The 23,883-nt window shown below is 40.4% G+C and overlaps 1 protein-coding gene across 1 annotated transcript; it reads left to right on the top strand.

The window, feature by feature from the left end:
- Positions 1-14,171: 14,171 nt before the first annotated feature.
- LOC107743916 (protein delta homolog 1-like) lies at positions 14,172-18,458 on the top strand. The gene is made up of 6 exons (XM_016557366.1): positions 14,172-14,469; positions 14,661-14,724; positions 15,561-15,691; positions 15,833-15,986; positions 17,357-17,539; positions 17,657-18,458. Exons 1-6 carry the CDS (start codon positions 14,403-14,405, stop codon positions 18,045-18,047), a joined length of 990 nt encoding a protein of 329 aa, XP_016412852.1. The 5' UTR covers positions 14,172-14,402; the 3' UTR covers positions 18,048-18,458.
- Positions 18,459-23,883: the final 5,425 nt, after the last annotated feature.

Consider the following 23,883-nt stretch of genomic DNA (forward strand, 5'->3'; position numbering starts at 1 on the left):
GGAGTGGAGTGGAGTGGAGAGGAGAGGAGAGGACAGGAGAGAAGAGGAGAGGATGAGGAGGTGGAGGAGGAGGAGGAGACGAGAGGAGTGGAGTGGAGTGGAGAGGAGAGGAGTGTCTTTACCTGCTGCTGCTTGCGTCTCCATCAGAGACCTGAAGAACAGATGAAGAACACTGACGGTTATTCACTTTATTGACAGCTGTCATCAACACATCACAGAAACCTTCTGCTTTCATGAGCCATTAATCACTGCTTGTTAAATAAACATGCTCGTTTGGGTAGTGAGATAGTGACAAATGTGAAGACCAGCTCGCAACATTTTTGCATATATTATGAAAGAAAGAACGTGCAGAGAGTAGCAATTACAAAATTAGAATTTAACACAGCATCTGAGGAAAGCAAGTAATAATTTAGATAAAATAAAGAAATGGAAAGTGTCAATTATACAATTTCACAATTCAACTACAACACACGTTGGGTTTCCATGTTTTATTCCAAAGACATAATTTCATAGGCGTAATGTTTTTTTTCTACTGTAGAAACTGTATTTTCTATCCTCTAACCCTACACCTAAACCTGCCCCTCACATAAAACTACAGGCATTTTTAGATTTTCAAAACACTTCATTCTGTATGATTTATAAGCTGTTTTCCTCATGGGGACCTTAAAAAATGTCCCCACAAGGTCAAAATTTACTGGTGTTACTATCTTTTGGGAATACCAGGTACACAAAAACACACACCGTCGTTCTGCCGTTTCAGTGCATTGACACCTCGAACAGCCTTAATCTGAGACTTGCGTTTCCTGCAGAATGTCTTCATAACACACAACCCAAAACTGTCATATGGCAACCATCCACTATATTCACAAACACTGAGTAACTCCGCTCACAGCTGAACGCCTGTCATTCCCTGTCACACACTGTTTCCTCAATGCATTTATTTCTGAGCGAGAAAATCCCGTCACGCACACTGTTATCCAGAAGATTTGAGAAACACGCGCATCCGCCCACCAGAGCTGAATCAACCCAGACTCACTATGCTTCGCTTCAGTTTGGTCTCACTGTCTGTAATGCAGCAGGGAGATTATGATGAATTCTTTACTCGATCCACGATTCGTATCATTTCTGTTGTTTTAGCATTGCACAGCCTTTATGATTGGCATTTGAGAAGGAGCACTTCCATACAAAAAAGATCAAATGAATTATTAATACGGCTGCTGTTCCCCGGCAGATGAGAGAAGAGTGTCCAGACAGCGGCGGCTCCAGTGTGAATAATAGGAAACGCTGTTGTATTTTTAATAAGTGCTGTCACAGAGCAGCGATGGGCTCGATTACTCCTGTGACCTCAAAATAATCTTCGATAAGATGCCTTGCACATTGTTTTAAAGGACAATATATTTTATTAAGTCAAGTAACTTGCATTTGATGACTTGTCATACCAATACAGCAAAAGAATCCAAACCAGTTCCTTCAGAAAGTGAACAAAGAGCAACAGGAATAAATGACCGATCATCCAATCACTCCTTAAGATCATCTAGTGCTGGATTGTTAATGATTCATAAATTTAGTTTAGTCACTATGGGTGCCAGGTCTTTTGGTGTCGTGGCTCCCAGGTTGTGAAATGCTCTGTCTCAAGACATCCGTCAAGCTTACTCTCTACTTTCTTTGTTTCAAAACCTTTTAATATTACTCTTCAGCTCTTGGTCTGTGAACTATAGTTTGGTAAAGACATGCTAGAACAACACATATGCAGTAAGTCATTTGTGTTGAGCCGCTGAACAGGTAGAGTGTTTCAAGAGGGTATATGGGTTAATTCCTCAGAGACTCACCATGATGGCGCTCACAGCAGGTCTCGGGAGCGAGGTGGTGCGGTGCGGTGGCCGCGGTGCCCTGTCTGAGCGCTTTGAAACAGGACTCGGGCATCCGCGAGAAGATTTGCCACTCGTCTGTAAAGTTCTCTTCTCCATGTCTTGTAGATGTATGGAGCTCACTTCATCTTCCCTCCTTACTCTGTCTATGTCAGTCTCTAGGTAGGTACTTCCTAACATTTCCATGAACGGTGGTTCCTCTTGAGTTCTTCTAAGGGTCTCGCTGGCATCCAGAATCTTGCAGCTCGGCATGCACTTGGCCCACTTGTACATGTTACTGTCCCTGGAATTACAGGCAGAATCCCTACTGGAACCAAACCAAGGACTGGAAACTGGTGTTAAGTTTAGGCATTGGAGAGATGTTTGTGGACAAGGCTGCTCCTTCTGACGGATAGGTGCTCCGAAGGCTTGCAGACACTCGGGTTCCAGGACCCTACATGTAACCTCATCAAGAAACTGAGAAAACTTGAACTTCTCTTCAATCTTCTGCTCTAAGTTGGATGACGCCGTTGAAGCAGCAGAGGTGCCCTGACTCGACAACGAGTCCCTCCGCCCTGCATCGACCTGCTCCGCTCCCTCCTGGCTCTCCGATCCCACCACACTTCCCTGGCAGCTGTCGGAGTTCTGGTAGCCTGTCTCGGAATCGCTCGTACCCTCAGGTCTACTCACAGAGCTGGCACGCACCCGGAAAACCTCCTCGCTGTGCTGCTTAATGGAGCTGCGCAGGAGACAGGTGGCCCCGGAGCTCCAGCTGTTGGTGTCCCAGCTGTCGTCCTCACTGGAGCTGCCGCTGCGCTGGCTGGAGCTGGAGCTCCGGAGGCTCGGGCTGGAGCTGCGCAGACTGAGACTGGAGCTCTGCAGTGTTGAGGAGGTAGGAAAGCTTTTGAGGCTGACCACCGAACCCTTTAGGCTTGACAAGGAACCTTGCAGGCTGGAAACGGAGCCCTTCAGATTGGAGGTGGAACCAGGCCTGTGCAGGGTAGGCGAGGAAAGGCTGGACGGGCAGCGTGGCTGCGGCTCTTCGTCCAGGTCGCTCTGGCATCCCGAGAACACTGGACAAGAGGCCGTTGAAGAACAGGAGCCGCGTTCCTGCCTGCTGGACGCTATCTTGGGCCTCAGGCTGCCTCTTCAGGGTGGACATCGTCCCGTTGACCGTAACCCCTCGTCCTGTTTTCGATGAGCCGTTCTGCATTTTCGCCTCTATTATTGGTGTGCGTAGAAAACTGGACATGATGAGCTGGGCTGGCTAGATTTCGATAGCTTTCACGCCCCAGTCCTCTCTTGCACAGTTGCCCTAAATGCATTTACCTCCCGTGATGAGCGGCCAAACTCTGTGAGTGTGACACACTTTCTCAAACGCTCCCTCGGCTCTGCAGGGACAAACGCATACAGCTGTTAAAACATGCAGATGCACCAGTCAGTTTTCTCAATATGAAAACACCTGTCAAAAGTGAAAACGCAATCTTGCTGGTGGAGACATAGCGAACAATCCCTCCATATGTGTTCTGGTAGAGTCTAACAAGAGTCCTGGTTAACTTTCCAGGTCAGTTGCTCTTTAGAACAGGACATTGATCATGATGCCACATGATGGACGGGATGTGGGGCAGAACTTGAGTTCCATAAATCGATTCCTCATTGGTTGATTACAGTGTTAGAGTCGACTGTGTGATCAGTATGGCTGCTTGATTTTTACATTTTATACTATAGGCTGAAGGCTGCCGGTTTGCATGTAGTTTAATGGAGCATCAGAGCCAAGTGCAGCTGAACTAAAGTGAAGAAATGAAGAACATTCAAAATGACGATGTAAACCTGAGACTAGCTAAAAGCAATGGGATAGCAGGTGTGGAAAAGGGATGTGAAGTGAAGCTACAGTAATAAAATTTAAATATGTAGGCGCTCATATTTCATTCTCAAAACTGCGACAAACACACATAAGGGAAAACTGATATATCAAAAAGATATTGGTTTTGAACATATGTCCTGGTCGGATTTCCATATTGCCGAAAATGTCCAGGTTTTGGCTTTGTGCTCCTAATGTTTTCATACTTGCTGAAGGTAATGACTGAAAAGAAGTTTGACCAATAGCATGCAGGAATTGTACATAATCAACCAATCGTGGCGTGGGAGAAAGTGGGATATACAGAGAACAGCCAAAGCTATTCAAATAAACTTACATATAATGTATGAAGACTATAGAGAGATCATCAATAGGAGAGCAAAACCAAAACCTGCGTTTTAGGCAATTTAAAAATCCCTGCCAGGACATATCTGGGAAAAAGAGTACGTATGGTCACCCTAGGATAGTTCAACCAATATGGCTGCTTGATTTTTACAAGGCTGCCGGTTTGCATGTAGTTTAATGGAGCATGCAGCTGAACTAAAGTGAAGAAATGAAGAACATTCAAAGTGACGATGTAAACCTGAGACTAGCTAAAAGCAATGGGATAGCAGGTGTGGAAAAGGGATGTGAAGTGAAGCTACAGTAATACAATTTAAATATGTAGGCGCTCATATTTCATTCTCAAAACTGCGACAAACACACATAAGGGAAAACTGATATATCAAAAAGATATTGGTTTTGAACATATGTCCTGGTCGGATTTCCATATTGCCGAAAATGTCCAGGTTTTGGCTTTGTGCTCCTAATGTTTTCATACTTGCTGAAGGTAATGACTGAAAAGAAGTTTGACCAATAGCATGCAGGAATTGTACATAATCAACCAATCGTGGCGTGGGAGAAAGTGGGATATACAGAGAACAGCCAAAGCTATTCAAATAAACTTACATATAATGTATGAAGACTATAGAGAGATCATCAATAGGAGAGCAAAACCAAAACCTGCGTTTTAGGCAATTTAAAAATCCCTGCCAGGACATATCTGGGAAAAAGAGTACGTATGGTCACCCTAGGATAGTTCAACCAAACATGATCATTCTGTCATCATTTACTCTCCCTCATGTTGTTCCACACCTGTATGCCTTTCGTTCTTCTGTGGAACATGAGGATATTTTAAAGAACACTGCAACACTGGAGCCCATTGACTGCCATTGTACGGACAAAGACATTTTGTGTTGCACAGAAGACACAAAGTCAGACAGGTTTGGAATGACTTCCCTTAAGGTGACCAGTTTAATCTCTGATTAAAGAAAGTTTAGTGCCGTATCAACTAATGACAGCAAGCTATTGAATCAATGCCAATCTGAAGGCTGAAACTAAGAAACGTCTGGCCTACTGAGCACCTAAAACATATATTTTGCAGTCTCTTGGGTCATTGAATGCCTATGGAGTCACATAAATTTAAGAGACAATTAAATGGAACATTGTTTAGAATGAGTGATGACTGAACTGTCGGAGTGAGGGAAGCTGGCGGACTCATCAATAGACACGTCAATAGACCCTTAAGCAATATGCTGAGCAGCACATGGAGAGTTCAGCACAAAAGAGTCTGTCTCACACGCACACAAACACTGAACATCTTGCTGAGGATGATTTCAGATGACGTCCGCTCCGTGCTGCTGTTTGCATGTAGAGCGTCCGTGTGCAAACACCAACAGTGTGTATAAAACCTCTGTAGTAATATTACGCTTAGTTAGTTAATAGTTCGGGTTATCTAAGCATATGCGTATATGTATATATAAAATAGACAATACGAAATTGCACTAAAATCATGAATTGTTTGATTTGGTAGGGGTTCATCTGCTGTAGAACTGTAGAAATCAATAGACATAAGGAAGATTAGATTAGCGTGTTGTGCATGGTGTCATTTTGCCACAGTACTCCCTTGTTGTTGTTGTTTCATTTTTCTATCCTCTATGTAAAAATCATCCTAAAAGTTAAAAGATTGTGAATCTCAAGGGGAAATTTCAGCTGCTGCGAGAGCCGATCATTAAAGTCAATGGAGCAAAACCTCCTGTAGTGCGAGAAACATTGTTTGCTTTATGCTTTAGTGGTGATCAATAACTGTCTTAAAGAAGCCAATGAAGAGATTCAGAAGCAGAAATCAGATACTCAGAAACTTCTGTGTCTTTACTGTGTTTGAATCTGAACGGTCATAAGCAGAAAGTCTCTTGTGCACACTAATATCAGCAGATATCAATGCAAAGCACACGACCACAATTCTGAGAAAATCTCTGGTGTTATCGAGACTTCAGATGATTTATCTCATCCCAATACATCATATGCATTTGACAGATGCTTTTATTCAAAGCAACTTAGTTTGCAGTGCAAGTTGGACATTTTTTCAGTTCAATGCATTAACTGAAAAAATGTATAGCTTGAATGCAGTGCAATTATGTGGGAATCGAACCCATGACCTTATCTTGAGATTAACTTGCGTCTCACGTCAGAATGATCCAAATTCAGTGATTGTCTCTGGTATTAACATGTCAGCTAGCCGAAGACACTACTTTGTTTCTTAAAGATGAATCACAAATACCGATTGCTATAGAACACATTGTTTTTATCTAAAGCTTCCAGTTTAAAGTTAAATCTTGATAAATGTGATTTGTTAGCTGTTAAAACTTGTTCTTCTCCTTATCTTTACAGTATTCCAGTTAACTCACAGGTGACCTATCTTGGTGTATCTGTAAGGACGATAAAGTCAGATGTAGATTACATTTTGACCCAGTTGTTGGGAAAGCTTAAAGGAAATTCAATTCTTGGTTACAGAGAGATTTATCTCGAAGAGGCCGAACGCTCGCTGCTAGAGCTGAGGGTATACTGCATCTCTCTTTATATGTAGATAAACCTGTTTGTGCAGACGTTGATAGAAGGATATTTGACTTTCTGTGGAAGCATAGGAGACATGTTGTTATAAATAAATATGAATGTGGTGGTTTATATTTTTTTTTATTTTGCTTCCTTAATACTTTTAAGATAAATTGGTTAAAGCAGTACTTAACAAATCCTTTATTATGTAAATATTTTATAACTAATAAGGTAAAGCATGTTTATAAGTTCATCTTTTTTACCCTGTTAAGCTCTATTTAAAAGAATGTTTCCAGATATTGATTCTTTGAGCTCTTTTTGTGGGGCTGAAGATGAATCTGTGTCTCATCTTTTTTTGGGAATATACATCAATTCTTTTATTTTGGAAGGATTTCTGTATTTTTCTACATGCTTTTCTTCACAGAGTTTCTCTTTGTTCTACAAAGATGTTTTATTTGGTCATCACAACGTTGCTAAAGAAGACAAGGACCAATATTTTTTGATACACTTATTTATTTTTCTAGCAAATTGTTTTTACACAAATGTAAGCTTCAAGGTGCTAAGCCCTACTTTCCTGATTTCTGTAAGGAACTTAAACCCTATCTGGACACTTAAAACTGTCTCACTGTGTCATTTTTGTAATGTTTTCTTCTCTGATTTGTGTATAACCTCAACACAGATCCATCGTTTAATTATACTGCAATGACTCCAAACTTGGGAACAAACTTGAGAACTCATTAGTCACCTTGCCAGATGTGATATTGATTAATGTGTGTCTACCTGATCACAATCACATTTCTTCATCCACAGTGACAACAACACAATCATACTAATATACTTTTAAAATATTCACTCAACTGAACACAGCTATATTTAACGCTAAGCACTCTATGAAGCAGTGTTTCGGATGCCAGCTAGTAATTACTGTCAGGTCAGTTTAGTTTGTGCACTTTCACTATTGTATCAAAGCAGCTTACAGAAAACTTGTGAGTAAGCCAAAGAGGACTGGAAAAGCTCTCATTGTTTTCTTTTCTGCACTCTTCATCAGTCATGTTGCATTGCTGCATTTCATTTCCTTCAGTTGGTAAAACTGTGAAAATGCTATGTACAAGTTGCACGATCTCTTGCATTAATGAACGCAGTCCACTTTATTTTTGGGATAATGCTATAAAATCAATGCAGTTGTTGGGTCTGTGGGGGGTCATGACCTTTCACACACATCTCATATGCATATCTCAGCAGAAACTGATTTTATGTAAAGTGTGTTTCAGCGTCCTCTAGTGGACAACATCAGACACTCATTAAACTGGTTTGTTATGAGATCAGAAACGCTGAATACGGATTGGGGCCAGAATCTGTGTCTAATTTCAGCTCGCATTTTAGCTTCTGCATATTCAAGTTCGACACGGCGACGACACACACAAGAGCCAATGAAATGTGTGCACCGTTTCTGCTCCGCCTCTTTTTCCTTATATGGCACTGAGCGCTGGACTGCGCAGGTGTATCAGGCAGAAAATAATTAGACCTGCTCCTCACACAAACCCCTACTATGACTTGCATTGCAGAGCACACTCTTATGTTGGTTTTTAATTGCTTTTGGAGCTTGACAGCAGATGTGCTGTGGCTCTCACACTATCTATACATACATTTACATTCATGCATTTGGAAGACACTTTCATGCAAAGTGACTTATTGTATTCAAGGTACACATTTACATTTGATCAGTTCTTGCTTTCTCTGGGAATCAGACCCTTGGCCTTGGCATTACTAGCGGCATAATCTAATGTTTGAGCTACAGGAACGTCTGTACCCAGATAACAGGGATCGTTCTCAGACCTTTGGCAAGGTTCTCTAAATGTTATGAACAAACGCTGAAAAGCTGACAGGTGTGTGTGTGTGTGTGTGTGTGTGTGAGTGTGTGTGAGTGTTGCTTATGAAGGCTGTATTCATCTTGTAAGCAAGCATCTATCAAGAACATACATGTCATACATATTTTATATATATATAATTATTAATTATATGCGTTTATGAATTAACAACAAACATTTATTTATTTATTTAAATGTTTAATTAATATATGTTTTTAATATAGTTCCAAAAAAGAGCTCAGAATAGCTGAGACAAGCCTAAAATGCAAAGTTCTCCAAAACAAAGAGAGAAAAAAATATAAATAGATAATAACAAATAAATAAAATAAGTCGCAGTGGAGCATATTCAGGTATTTATAGTCATTCGCTTCTAGTTTTAAGCCATCACGACAAATTCTTTAGGAAACTATAGGCAATTATTCAAAGTCAAATTAGCATAGTCCAAACATATATTATTTAAGAATGCAGCATTTATGCCAAAAATAATTTCACAAGTTAATGCCATTTATTTATTTTTATTTTATTTTTTTTATTTTTTTGAGTGAAGGAAATGTCTATCCAGCACGTCAAAATATTTTTCCTTGGAGCAAAAGTTAAAATACTGAAAAGTCTCTTATGATATCTGTTCACACTTTTTGTAATAATAATAGTAAATATTTCCAGTAGTGTACAATTTTATTCCGGTACATTGGAATTTTGTGACGTGAGCAGATACAGTGAATATAATTACCAACTAATGTCTTCCTTTTTTTTTTTAATATATTTGACAGTGCAAACTATACTCTCAATCTTCACATACGCACATTCATAATGTCGCAGAGATCAGCATATCTCCAGCAGTGTGATGTTACTACATTACTACAGTAAAACCCTGTGAACCAGTGTAATGCGTCTGAACGCGTGGTGAAGCTCACAGGTGTCATGAGACTTCAGGCTGTGTATGGATGTGTTCAGACGCACCTGCTGTTAGATCATGTTCTTCATGAGATAGTGAGATCTAATTCTCTCTGATATACATCAGTGTGTGTGTGTGTGTGTGTGTGTGTGTGTGTGTCTGGAAATAGAGCAGGAGAATGTGGTCTGTTGCCATGACAACCGCTGCCTGCATATGTATAAAGCCTGGCTCAGTATCCACCAGGACACAATTATTTTTATGTGAGGTACGACACACAAAAGAGACGCACTGATGAACAGAATACAGCAACAACAGATTCATGTGAACATCGGCCGCATATCTCTGAGAATACAGATCTTCTGATAGATATGAATGAATTCTGCAGGTGTATAGAATTAAAAAGATGAAGAGTTTTCAGCTGCTGTAGTTTCTGATAGTTAAGCTGTGGTCCTGTTTGAAGTGTGAATGACAAACACTGTGATGAGATCAGTTACTGTACTTATTAAAACCCACACAGATCATATGGATGTACATCTTATTCTATTAAACCCACATTCTCACACACACACACACACACACACGCACACACACACACACACACACACACGCACGCACACACACGCACACACACTCACACACACACACACTCACACACACACTCACACACTCACACACACACACACACGCACGCACACACACGCACACACACTCACACACACACACACTCACACACACACTCACACACTCACACACACACACACACGCACGCACACACACGCACACACACTCACACACACACACACTCACACACACACTCACACACTCACACACACACACACACGCACGCACACACACGCACACACACTCACACACACACACACTCACACACACACTCACACACTCACACACACACACACACGCACGCACACACACGCACACACACTCACACACACACACACTCACACACACACTCACACACTCACACACACACACACACGCACGCACACACACGCACACACACTCACACACACACACACTCACACACACACTCACACACTCACACACACACACACACGCACGCACACACACGCACACACACTCACACACACACACACTCACACACACACTCACACACTCACACACACACACACACGCACGCACACACACGCACACACACTCACACACACACACACTCACACACACACTCACACACTCACACACACACACACACGCACGCACACACACGCACACACACTCACACACACACACACACACACACACGCACTCACGCACACACACGCACACACACACGCACACAACAGAACAGAACAGAACAGGACGATTGAATGTCGATCAGCATAATGAGCGCTTTATGAAATGAGGAAATAAACTCTTTGATGCTTTGAATTAATAATCATCACAGACTGGAAATCCAGCTGATATCGAGCATGTTTGTCATTTTAAAGTGGCTTTGGTTGGGCTTTTTTCTCGTTGTTTCTTCATAAACCGGAGCTCATGTGTCTCTGTACAGATCAGACGCTCTTATGACTGATAAGATTCAGCTTTACTCTTATTAAAAGCCATCTAATAATTATCGTATTGTGCTCATAATCAGGCAGCAGGATTCATCAGTCGTGATTAATGCTCCTGTGAATAAAGTGTGAATCTGTCAGATTAGAAATCTAATTTTCTAATGAATGATGTCAAACAAAGACAGATTCAGTTGTGCGAGTACAGTGCAACATCCAGTTAATATTCAAGTATTATCTGCCAATTAAGACTCATAATAATCATCAGACGGGCGTCAGACTTCACGGTATCCAGTCTGATGAAATACTGCGTCTGTCGTTCACAGAGCAGCTGACCGTAAAAACATGAGCACACACTGGGTATGCTTTCATTCATCGCTGCTTTAACACTAATGATGTGTGTGTTAATGAGAACAACCACCCGACAGAATCTCACTGCTCGGTATTAAAAGCTGTAAGTGTCACGACAGACTCTGAAGCACTGTGGGACTAAACTCAGAAGAACATTTTCTCAAAAGTCTGCTTCTCATGTGGGATCGTCCTCGTCTCTTTTCTACTCAGGATTTTTGTCTTGTTTTGCAGTACAATACATTAACCTGAGAAGCAACATGACATAAGATATTAAGTCTTAATTTCTGAAAACTGATCAAAAAGGTGTGAGTTTATGATTAAAACAAGAGCTCAGAAAATAAACTTAATTCAATCAGAAAACATTAATATTGATCATTTTGGTAACACTTTACAATAAGGTTCATTCGTTAACTACTTTAGTTAACATGAACTAAGAATGAACAATACCTGTAATGCATTATTAAAATCAAAAGTTGTGCTTGTTTTATTAGTTAATGCATTGTGAATTATCAATGAACGACTATATTTTCATTAACTAACATTAACAAAGATTAATAAATACTGTAATAAATGTACTGTTCATTGTTTGTTCATGTTAGTTAATGCATTAACTAATGGAAACTTAATGTAAAGTGTTACCATATTTTTAATATCTCCTGTCCTGGTGAATCTCCAGTAATTGTATTTTTATTTAAGAAGGTTTAAATATTTGTACTGGAGAACAACACACAAATACTGTGTAAGAAAATCTTTTTTTTTTTTTTTTTGCAATGCACTTGTAAGAGTTCTCTTATTAGTGTTGTTCACTTGTGTTTCATTCTCCTTTCTTCTGTTTGGCTCACAGTCCCGATGTCCATTTAACTCTCTAATATACCAGTAATAGTCATATTATTCCAATTTCTATTCATATGGAAAAACAGTGCATGTGGGTGTGTTTGAAAACAAACGTGATGAATCAGTGATTGTGAAGATCTTTTTTATCATCATTTGGTGCTTACAGTAAAAATGAACTCATATCTAAGAGTTTCACAGGGAATGTGAGAAATACAGATTAAACTTGTGCATCAGAACTGAAGATGAGACAAAATGTAACTTATTATATCGCAAAATGTAACTCTGTTATCGTCCAGCTCGAATCTGATACATGTGACTATATGGCATGAAGATATTAAGATTTATATCGCAAAATGTAACTCTGTTATCGTCCAGCTCGAATCTGATACATGTGACTATATGACATGAAGATATTAAGATGACATCATGATTTTCTATAAAGCTGCTTTGAAATGGTGCATGCGTTGGGGAATGAGCTATAGAAATCAATGTAACTTGACTTGATGTTCAATTAAACGCTGAGTGACACAATGCATCATCCTCAATCTCTGGCCATCATATCACACACATTGAGGCGGATGCACATCTTCATCATCCTCATCCTCCTTTGTGCATCGTTCCTATGGCAACGCGATACGGATGGAAGCTGTGAATGGAGCCGCAGCAGCGTTTTGCCCTCGTTCTGTCACTTTTGCTGCTGAATCCTGATGCTTCATTACAATCCTGCTGGAAACACACACACACACACACACACACACACGTCTTGCATGATGAATGAGAGCGGCTTATGAAATTAAGTATGAAATCATTTCCCTGCTAGGACAGCGATTCCTTCAGTGAGAGTCGACGATTTAGAGGCCCAAATAACATTTAATTGGGCCTTTGGGTATAAAGGTACAGCTGAAATTCCCTGGTGTCGAGCTAGAGATCAAACCATTCATCAAAACATATCATGAGAAATCTTTCAGAACCAAAAATTCTCTCCACTATCAAGAAGAGCATGAAAACTAAGGCTGTGCACACTAGTTTTTCCACACCTATAGTATGAATACTGGGCTGTTGCTCAATTTCAGACGTGTAGAGGTCAGACAGTCATGTTCTACTTACAGCTGCTGTAGCCGCTTAAAGGCACAGCAGCAGGAAAACAGCCTCTTTAATTGTCAGGATCAGAGAGCAGGTAAAACATGCTCATGACACATTAAATCATGACTGACAAAGATTATGATATGAGCCCATGTTTAGAGTTCAGACAGTTCAGAAAGTCTAACTCCACTAGTCTTGATGCTCGTTTAAAATAGCTGTAGTTTAGTGATGAGCGATCCTTGTTAGATGAAGGTGATGATGGGTAGAGTTCAGTGATGTTTGTGTGTGTAGTTAGGTGATGGGTGGAGTTTAGTTCAGTGATGTTTATGTGTGTAGTTAGGTGATGGGTGGTGTTTAGTTCAGTGATGTTTGTGTGTGTAGTTAGGTGATGGGTGGAGTTTAGTTCTGTGATGTTTATGTGTGTAGTTAGGTGATGGGTGGATGGAACAATGGAATGAACAATGGAAATGTAAGCTCATTAATAAATCAAACTCGATTAACAGGACTGCCATTGATACCCAAGAGCTCGTTTTTACCTTTAAGTGTTTCTGGAAAGGTTTATATTTTCAAGTCTGAGAGAAACGGGAAAACGGGACATTTATTGGAGGCCATGTGTGATGTTTGGCTTGATGGCCATGCGTTTTTCAGCACACCTGTTGAAGATAAACATGTAGATAATATTCATTATAGTAGGCTAATTAAATGAAATTAAAGTGAACCAATGAGACTCATCAAACTAAGATTAAGTGGCATTTGGGGACAAACCTAATTATCCCGCGTGATGCATTTGATCTTTTAATACAGATGTTTTTTCAGAATCACTCCGGAGACGAGAACACAGATGTACAGCCTTTTCAGTAAAGGTGTGGAATAACTAATGAATAACGTCCCACAGCAGCTGGTTATTAAGCCCACGGCTGTAAATCTACAGCACGTTTACAGCAGACTCCATCAAAGTTGTTTGTGTGTGTAGTTAGGTGATGGGTGGAGTTTAGTTCAGTGATGTTTATGTGTGTAGTTAGGTGATGGGTGGAGTTTAGCTCCGTGTGTCAGACTGAAGCAGCAGCAGCTCGCGGAGGTTCAGTCGGATTTACCGCTCAAACTCGCTTTGACCGTCGCGGACTTTCTCAGATGAGTTTGTTTTCACTCTGAGTACTAGTCTGGAGGACTAGTTTAGCGATGTCCTGCTCGCGCGCTCAGCAGCAAGTTTGTGGGATGATGTGAACGCGATTATCAGCGGAGGATCGAGGATCGAGCTGCGGGAGGATGAATGTATTTCTCCGGCTCGGATTCTCATTTCTGCTGCTCTTCTGCGCGCCTGTTTCTGCTCAAGGTGAAATATCGATATTAATATTTACACTATATATCTCTTATTTAACTGATTTAGTGACGCGGATCATCAGTATCCGTTGCGTTTCTACTGCTGTCAGTCAACTTCATGTGTTGGAGTGTGTAAGATATGATATATGACAGACTCTGGACACATGATTGTTTATTCATCAGTGTGTGTGTGTGTGTGTTTAGGTCCAGAATGTGGAGCTGGATGTCATCAACACCACGGCTTCTGTGAGCAGTCTGGAGAATGCAGGTGTGTGTGTGTGTGCGTGTGTGTGTGTGTTTATATATGTGTATGAGTGTATGAGTGTGTGCACTGGTTTGGGTTGTTTATGAGGAGACACAAATTTGTATAATGACATGGGTATGATACAGGTATTACAATATGAAGGTGGTTTATGGGGACACTACCTGTGTCCACGTAATTCAAAAGGCTTTAAAAAATATACTAAATAGTGTTTTTTTGAAAATCTAAAAATGCAGAAAGTTTCCTGTGAGGACACAGCGTAGGTCTGTGTCAACTCAGGTGTGTGTGTGTGTGTGTGTGTGTGTGTGTTTATATGTGTGTATGAGTGTGTGCACTGGTTTGGGTTGTTTATGAGGAGACACAAATTTGTATAATGACATGGGTATGATACAGGTATTACAATATGAAGGTGGTTTATGGGGACACTACCTGTGTCCACGTAATTCAAAAGGCTTTAAAAAATATACTAAATAGTGTTTTTTTGAAAATCTAAAAATGCAGAAAGTTTCCTGTAAGGGGTAGGCTTAGGGGTAGGGTTGGTGTAGGGCGATAGAAAATACAGTTTGTACAGTATAAAAACCATTACGCCTATGGAGAGTCCCTGTACACCACCAATACCAACGTGTGTGTGTGTGTGTGTGTGTGTGTGTTAGATGTCATTAACCATTTTAGAAACAAATGAATAATTGAATGCTGTCAGTGTGTGAGAGATTTTAATCTATCAGTAGAAGTCTCCAGAAACTCACATATGTTTTATGGATGTTCTTTAGAAGCAGTTAAAGGTCAGTGACACATTAGTATGGATGTGTGTTGTAAAGCAGGTGTTGTGGTGTGAATTACAGGTGCAGAGCAGGTTGGCGAGGCGCAGCGTGCGATCAGTGCGTTCCTTCACCTGACTGTGTTCACGGAGCGTGTGAAGAACCCGGGCAGTGCATCTGTGAGCGCAGCTGGACGGGCGCTCGCTGCGATCGAGGTCCAGTGTCCTACAGGACTTTATATAGGAGTATCAGCAGAGATGAACTTGCAGGGCCAGAATTCTTAGAAATAGAATGGTCATGTGAACGGTGGAGGTGTGCTGTGACGATAACAATGTGAATCTGTTGTTTTCTCTCAGACGTTCACCAGTGTTCATCAAAGCCCTGCTCGGGAAACTCTACCTGTGTGGAGACCGGAGGAGGAGGAGGAGGAGGAGGATATGTCTGCCTTTGTCCTCTTGGATTCACAGGGGATAGCTGCCAGCTGAAGAAAGGACCGTGTTCGGTGAACGGGTAACACTGATTCTAGTTAAAACAGAGACGGGATGACAGACCATTTCCTCTGTTAAATGTTTGTGGATTGAAAAACTAGAAAATATCGCTCACATAAAGCTGCTGTTGACGTGAGATCATCCAGCGCTGCCATTAATTACTAACCGCATTGATCATCCTTATTTGACCTTTAGAAAGAAATCAAATGCTCACTAATGCTAGATCAATTGATCAAGCATGTACACCTCTGATTAGATGAGACAAACAGTATCTTTACTTTACACTTAAACATGTCTGAACTTCATTGCATTGGATACAAAATATCAAACCAAGTTGTATTTGTGCTCAAATGATGCTGAAGTTGAACTATCTTCATTTTATCTTGAACTGATTTTTAAAGGGTGTATGACGTCAGTTCTCCTCACATGAACAAATTAACATGTTACATAAAGTTTGGCATCCAACCAGAAGGTCAAGTCACCTTTATTTCTATAACATTTTATACAATACAGATTGTTTCAAAGCAGCTTCATAGTAATAAACAGGAAAATACCAGAATCAGTGATGCAAACTTCATGAAATATGAGACAAACTCTAATTCAGCTGTAAAGCTACAGAATACAACAGAGTCATTATTCAGATCATTTCAGTTAAAATTTTGTTCTTGAACTGAATTTTTTTTAAAAAGTGGCCAAGATTTTATGAACAATATGTTTATTGCTTCATTTTCAAACGTAACAAACTACATTTTGTGAAATATTTTAATTAAAAAGTGTCACTTGTTTTGATATTTTGATATATAATGCAAAGACATGTGTGACGCTGGAGCACAAAAGCAGTGTTAAGTCGCTGGGGTATATTTGTAGCAATAGCCAACAATACATTGTATGGGTCAAAATTATACATTTCTCTTTTATGCCAAAAATCATTAGGATATTAAGTAAAGATCATGTTCCATGAAGATATTTTGTAAATGTCCTACCGTAAATATATCAAAACTTAATTTGTGATTAGTAATATGCATTGCTAAGAACTTAATTTGAACAACTTTAAAGATGATTTTCTCAATATTCAGATTTTTTTGCACCCTCAGATTCCAGATTTTCAAATAGTTGTATCTCGGCCAAATATTGTCCTATCCTAACAAACCATACATCAATGGAAAGATTATTTATTCAGCTTTCAGGGGAGGCATAAATCTCAATTTCGAAAAATTGACCCTTATGACTGGTTTTGTGCTCCAGGGTCACATATATTAATTGTGGTCTGACTGTCTAAATGAAGCTAAAATAAGGAAACTGGATGGAGACGTGCAGCTGTTAAGCGTTTGCATAAAGCGACAGAAAGCTTGCGTGTTGGTGAAACTCTGATGTGTTTCCTCTCATCCGCAGCTCTCGCTGTCAGAACGGAGGAACCTGCGTGAACACGAGTGGCTTTGACAGCCGTTGCTCCTGCCTCTGTCCACCTGGATTCACTGGCGCTGTCTGTGAGATGGAGCTTGACGTCTGCGAGCCCAATCCGTGTGTGAACGGCGGCAGATGCGTCCGTCGTGACCCGACTTACACCTGCGTCTGTCCGGCACACTTCTCCGGGCCGGTTTGCAACGTCAGTCTCTCTGTGTGTTCCAGCGATCGCTGCGTGAACGGAGGCACCTGCTTCAACGACACACACGGCCGGATCCGCTGCGTCTGCCCGCACAGATTCACCGGCCCGTCCTGTGAACTCCATATCAGCAAGCTCAAGCCCAAAGCAGGAGGTCCGGGTCACTACGCCGCAGCAGCTCACGCTTTCCACAAGCTGCTGCGTCCGCCCGAGCGTGAGCCACTCCAGCCGTCCGGTCCGCTGGTCACCCGCAGCCAGATCATCTGCTTCTCCGTTCTGGGTCTCCTCACCTGTCTGGTGATCCTGGTCACGACGGGCATTGTCTTCTTTACCCGCTGTGAGACGTGGATGGCGAACGCCAAGTACAGCCAGCTGGTGCGACAGCAGAGAGATCAGCAGAGAGAGCAGCATTCGCTCAACATCATCCTGCCGGAGAAAATCAAGCTGAGCAACTACAGCAAGCATTACATGTCCATATGAAGCGGATCCGTGCGTCTGGACGACAGAAACCCAGACGAGAGGTTTGGTGCTTCAGTCTCTCGTGTGAAAAAGAGAAGATGAAAAACAGCTGGATTGTTGGAATACATGCATATATCAAGCGGACAACACTCACGGCTCTCTCTCATTCAGAAGGCCGGTGAAATAAATGGTTTTCACTCATCTCTAGTTACCATCAGTGCGTGAGTTCAGTGATTGTGATATTGTGATGTACCTAGTTTAACGGTGGTGAACGGATGAACGGTTCAGCACGGCGTGTTACGACTCAAGCGCTGCAGAAGAGCTGGCCGTTATCGACATGTTTTCATCACCTGAGCATTTCGTAAACGTTACTTTTCATGCACATATTTACATGCGAACAAATGATTAATGTAGCACTAAATAAACCATTGTTTTCAACTTCATGAGCAATGTAGACTGTTAATACTCCTTCTGAATTGATGCTGTTTTGGCAGTATGGTATCTTTTTTTTTTTTTAAATACGGGGTTTCTGTGGGCCTTAAAAACTCTTAAATTCAATAAAGTCATGGAATGAAATGTTGCATGCACTGCAAAAAAATAAACATCGCACTAAATAAACCATTGTTTTCAACTTCATGAACAATGTAGACTGTTAATACTCCTTCTGAATTGATGCTGTCTTGGCAGTATGGTATCTTTTTTTTTTTTAAATACGGGGTTTCTGTGGGCCTTAAAAACTCTTAAATTCAATAAAGTCATGGAATGAAATGTTGCATGCACTGCAAAAAAATAAACATCTTTCTCTGTATTTTTGTTTTACAGGACAAATATCTGAACATTCTTAAATCAATTTACTGCAAATGTAAAATGTCTTGTTTTACACTTGTTTTCACTGACAGATATTTGTTCTTGTTTTTATCATAAACTTACTTCATTTTGATCAATTTCACATAAAACAGGACTTCTTATCTTCTATTGCATGACATTATGACACTAGCCATTTGAACTGGAAAGCAAGAAAACGTGTTTCCTTGAATTTATTCCTTATATTTTCTTCAAGCAGGTCTTAAATTTACCTTCATATTTCATAAAGCCTGCAGGAACCCTGTAACGACTCTTATAAATTAAACAAGATAATGACCTTTACAACAGCTGATATTTAACCTGTATTCTTGTAAATCTCGATGTGTATTGATTATGTATTGTGTCTGTAGATTGTCAGGTGACGGTCTTTGCTCCCATCTACCGGTTATACTCGGAATAACGTTAAGGGACGTGTTTCACTTTGTTTTCGTGCTCACCTTTGAACCTTAAATAGTTCCGAATCAAATAAAAACGTTTGTCGCGCGCGTCATCCGTCACCGGGAGCAGCTGAGAGATCAGCACGAGCTAACGGGAGCCGCTGCACGTCTGATGAGCGTGTAAGCATGTGTTTTGTGTCATTAGAGTGCTTTTATGTGCGCTTTATTCCCGCTGTTGATTGACAGTTTCCTGTTGTGTTTGGAGCGATATGAATGCACGTCATCACTGCCCATAAACACAGCTTAACCAGCAGCACGCGACCTCCAGCTCCTGCTCAGTGGCTCTTCATGGACAGACACTGAAGAGTTTAAGAACTTGTGGCAGCAGTAATATCACGCTCAGCAATAGTTGCATGGATGTTGCCGGTCAGCTCTCTACAATAGAGGCATTTCATCTGTTTCTGTCATTCTGAAGCAGAAGCTTTGATGTCAAGTCAGCTTTATATTTATATACTGTAGCGCGTTATACAATACAGATTGTGTCAAAGCGGCTTTACAGTATTAAACAGGAAAATAGTTTCTCAAAATTGCAAGAGGACAAAAACAAAGAGTCATTTCCCAGCTAAAGTCAGTTGATTGATGATTCAGTGATGTCTTCATCAGTTCAGCTCTCTTCAGTAGTGTCTGTGCAATCAGTCAAGCATCCCCAGCTAAACAAGCCAAAGAAACCAAACCTCCATCAGAGCAGCAGAAAATGGCTGTGAACTCACTGACCCCCGAGTAGAAAAATATTACACTTTTATCTCAGGCTTCAGTGAATTTCCAGCTGGATTAAATACCAGCGACACGATTCTGAATGTCTCTTGTTCCTCTGGAAATCCCTCCAAGTTCTGCTTACATAAAAACACTGTTTATCATCAAAAACGATGAGAAAGAAAATAAACGTTTCGCTGCACATTATACAATGCATCATTCCATTCAACAATATAACAGCTTTGACACGTGCATGTCATGCCTGTACAGACCAATGGCACTATTCATTATTATTTTTTGTGTGTGTGTTATTAATATTTTTATTATGTGGTGACAGTTTTGTCTAATAAGCACCCTCTCGCACAACCTCTCATACATTATTTGAAGGATTTATGCTGTATGTAATGATAATGAAGTGATGTAAACCACACTAAAATTCCTTAACTGTAATGTTTTTTTAATCGCTTCAGAGTTATTTAGGGTCTGAGATATTCTGATGATGATTTATAGGTATGTGCACACATCAGAAAGAGCTGACAGTAAAGCAGGAAAGAAGCCATGTTTACAAACAGTGTTGGATGTGATTTACAGTAAAGATGTTAATGCTTCATAATCAGAGAGCTTTCAGAGCCCGTTAGAGTCATTTGTAAAGTAAGTTACATGCATGAATCATTCTGGGCAGCTTTGAAGTTGTTGCCTGTGCGATGATGGCGTTTATCACTCAAAGCAATTGTTTCTCGTCTGCTGTTTGTTAAACCAATCAGTCGGTTTACAGTAAGGTATCTCATCACAACCACTTCAATGTACACCAATCAGTGAGTCCACATTCTCACATCTCAGTTATCAATGGGTAAATTGAGAGAAAGACCTGCAGATGTATTCATAATCTCTTCTATTATCATCTAATGAGAATTATTGGAGAGTGTTCAACGTTTTCTCCGATGTGCCTCTGATGAACCTAGAAAATCATTTGTTTCTGGCTTCATCTCATACTTTTGACAAAACCACAGCTAAACGCCTCAATTTGTGCAATTCCTGCAGGCTGTTTACGAAACATATATGACCGAGTGTCCACACATGACGCGATTCATGATCCTAATCCTTTCTGGTCCAAGTCTAGCAGATCAGGAAGTAGTTTAGGAATAGTTCAGCTAATAATGAAAATGTGGCCTGAGGTTGAGCACATTTGCATTTTTGGGTCAACGGTTCCTTTAAAGAATTGTTTCTGTCATCGGGTGGGTTAGTGGTTTTGTGTTGGTAAGTGAAAGGTTGAAGGTTTGATCCAGGAGCTTCTGTCACCTCTGAACAACACAATAAAGTCTCACTAGAAGTAACCTATAACTCACTCAAATGAATGAAGCTCTTTCTGATCCTGAATGGTCCTCGTGATCTGAGTTTAATGCAGGTGCTTCAGTCTCAGATGTGTGATTTTAATGTGACCCTCCGGGTTTGATTTCAGTGAAAACCTGCTTATGATAAACAAGCAGCCAAGACTTTATTGTTAAATAAGTGATGAAATACAGATACAGATGATGACTGAACTGCTCATCAGGTTTCTTACAGTAAATCTACCCTCAAAAGCTTGAAGGTTTGTTTGTAACTATAGACAGATCATATATATATCGACACTGTTTTTATAGTCAATGGTTGCCAGATTTCACACCTCCTTTCATTCACACGAGTTCAGCTGTCATCATACCAGCTTGCAGTGTTTGTTCAGATTGGATAATTACTTTAATGAGTAAAATCAGTCTCACAGATCGTTTCATGGACGAGCACTGAAGAATGTTTCAACCCCAGACCCGAGACAAACCGTGCTATTTCTCTTACTGTTACTGACAGATTTATAATTAACATGGAGAAGCCGGTAACTCTCGAACAAAAACTCAAACCCTTCAGCTGCGCCACCGGCTGCGCTCAAAAACAGGCCGTTCACACTGAACTCGGTTTCGTTCCGCTTCTAATCCGCTGTGTTTATAGGCCTGTGTAAACGCGTCTCGCGCATCAAACGCGTCTCTCAAGTTAAAATAAATGTAACTTTTAAAACCGTGTCTTCCCCATGGACCCTTTTCACATTTCTGGGGTTCTCAGAAGCAGAAGTTGCTATATTAGTGTGTATTCGTTAGTTGTGAGTGCAGCAGCGTTTACTAGTTTACCGTACATAAATACCAATTGGCAAAAAAATTAATACAAAATATAGTATTATAAATGGACATTAAAAATATTAAAATAGACTATTAAACCGCAAAAAAGAAGAAAAAAAACACGTTTTAACCACAAAACGCAGTTAAACTGGTGCACACAGTGTGTTTGGACAGAGGAATAGCTTTATAAAAACATTGTTCCGCACATCAGGTTAAAGCGCTACTGGAATTATGTTCAACCAGATGTATTTGTAGGAACAAGAGCTGAACATGAGCAGCGATCTGTGTTGTGGGATAATATTTCACATCCTTTTTGTGTGCGTTTGTAACGCGATCGGAGGAGCGTCAGAGATGATCGCGAGCAGATGGAGAGACTCCTGCGGAGAATCACATTACCGAGAGCAGACACTTCAGAAGCAGACGGAGTCTGATGATCTTCATCTGTCAGATCAGAGCATGGCTGTTCTGTTAGGGTCAAGCTCTGGCTTAGGCTCGGTCTGCATGTACAATTAATACACAGAGGTCTATGAAATGTCCCCATTTAGATGAGCAAATCCATACCGTAACCAGAATATATATATATATATATATATATGTTTATAACATTGCATCCAGCTCTAATCTGAAAAAACGCGACTATAAGGCATGAAAACATTTACATAAAAATTAACATCATGATTTTATGTAAAACTGCTTTTATGTGTGTGTGTGTGTGTGTGTGTGTGTGTGTGTGTGTGTGAGAGAGAGAAAAGAGCTGTAGAAATTAGGGCTGCATGATATATCGTTTCAGCATCGATATCGCGATGCAAATGTACAGTGTATGGGTAACACCAGTGACTGTCAGTAACACCAGTGACTCCCATTTTAGATAAACTTAATTCAAAGCTATTAATTTAGTTCTTTTGCATAAAATAGCACTATGATTTTGTGATTCTAACTTTTATTTATCATTGTTAATCCTCCTTTGGTCAGGTATGGCTAAATTGAGTGCAGCTGAGAAGCAGCGACTTTACAGACAGCGTAGGGATGCTGATCCTGAACGTAGAGCAGAATACTTGCAGAAAAGGAAACGGAGTTATGTCAGAGACATTGAAACAAAAAAGAGAAAGAGAATAAGCAATTTCCACCAGAGATGAATTGAATGTTCATTTCTCTACCATAAGCCGTCTCCAAAGGCGTTTCAGAGAATTTGGAGAATTTGGATGGTAGAGAAATGAACATTCAATTCATGGGCAACAGCTCTGGTGGACATTCCTACGTTCACTTCTCTTCCCCCTTTCACTTAAATTGCTTATTCTCTTTCTCTTTTTTGTTTCAATGTCTCTGACATAACTCCGTTTCCTTTTCTGCAAGTATTCTGCTCTACGTTCAGGATCAGCATCCCTACGCTGTCTGTAAAGTCGCTGCTTCTCAGCTGCACTCAATTTAGCCATACCTGACCAAAGGAGGATTAACAATGATAAATAAAAGTTAGAATCACAAAATCATAGTGCTATTTTATGCAAAAGAACTAAATTAATAGCTTTGAATTAAGTTTATCTAAAATGGGAGTCACTGGTGTTACTGATCGTCACTGGTGTTACCCATAAAGAAGGTAACACTAGTGACAGTAACACCAGTGACAATTTTCATGAAAAATGCATTTTACAAAATGGCTGCTGCTAGGTATCAAACCACTTGTTGTCAATCATGGTATACTCTCTAAATTAAGTAATTTAA

This window comes from Sinocyclocheilus rhinocerous, unplaced genomic scaffold (assembly GCF_001515625.1).
Source record: "Sinocyclocheilus rhinocerous isolate Xijiao unplaced genomic scaffold, SAMN03320098_v1.1 scaffold1068, whole genome shotgun sequence".
Classification (NCBI taxonomy): Eukaryota; Metazoa; Chordata; class Actinopteri; order Cypriniformes; family Cyprinidae; genus Sinocyclocheilus; species Sinocyclocheilus rhinocerous.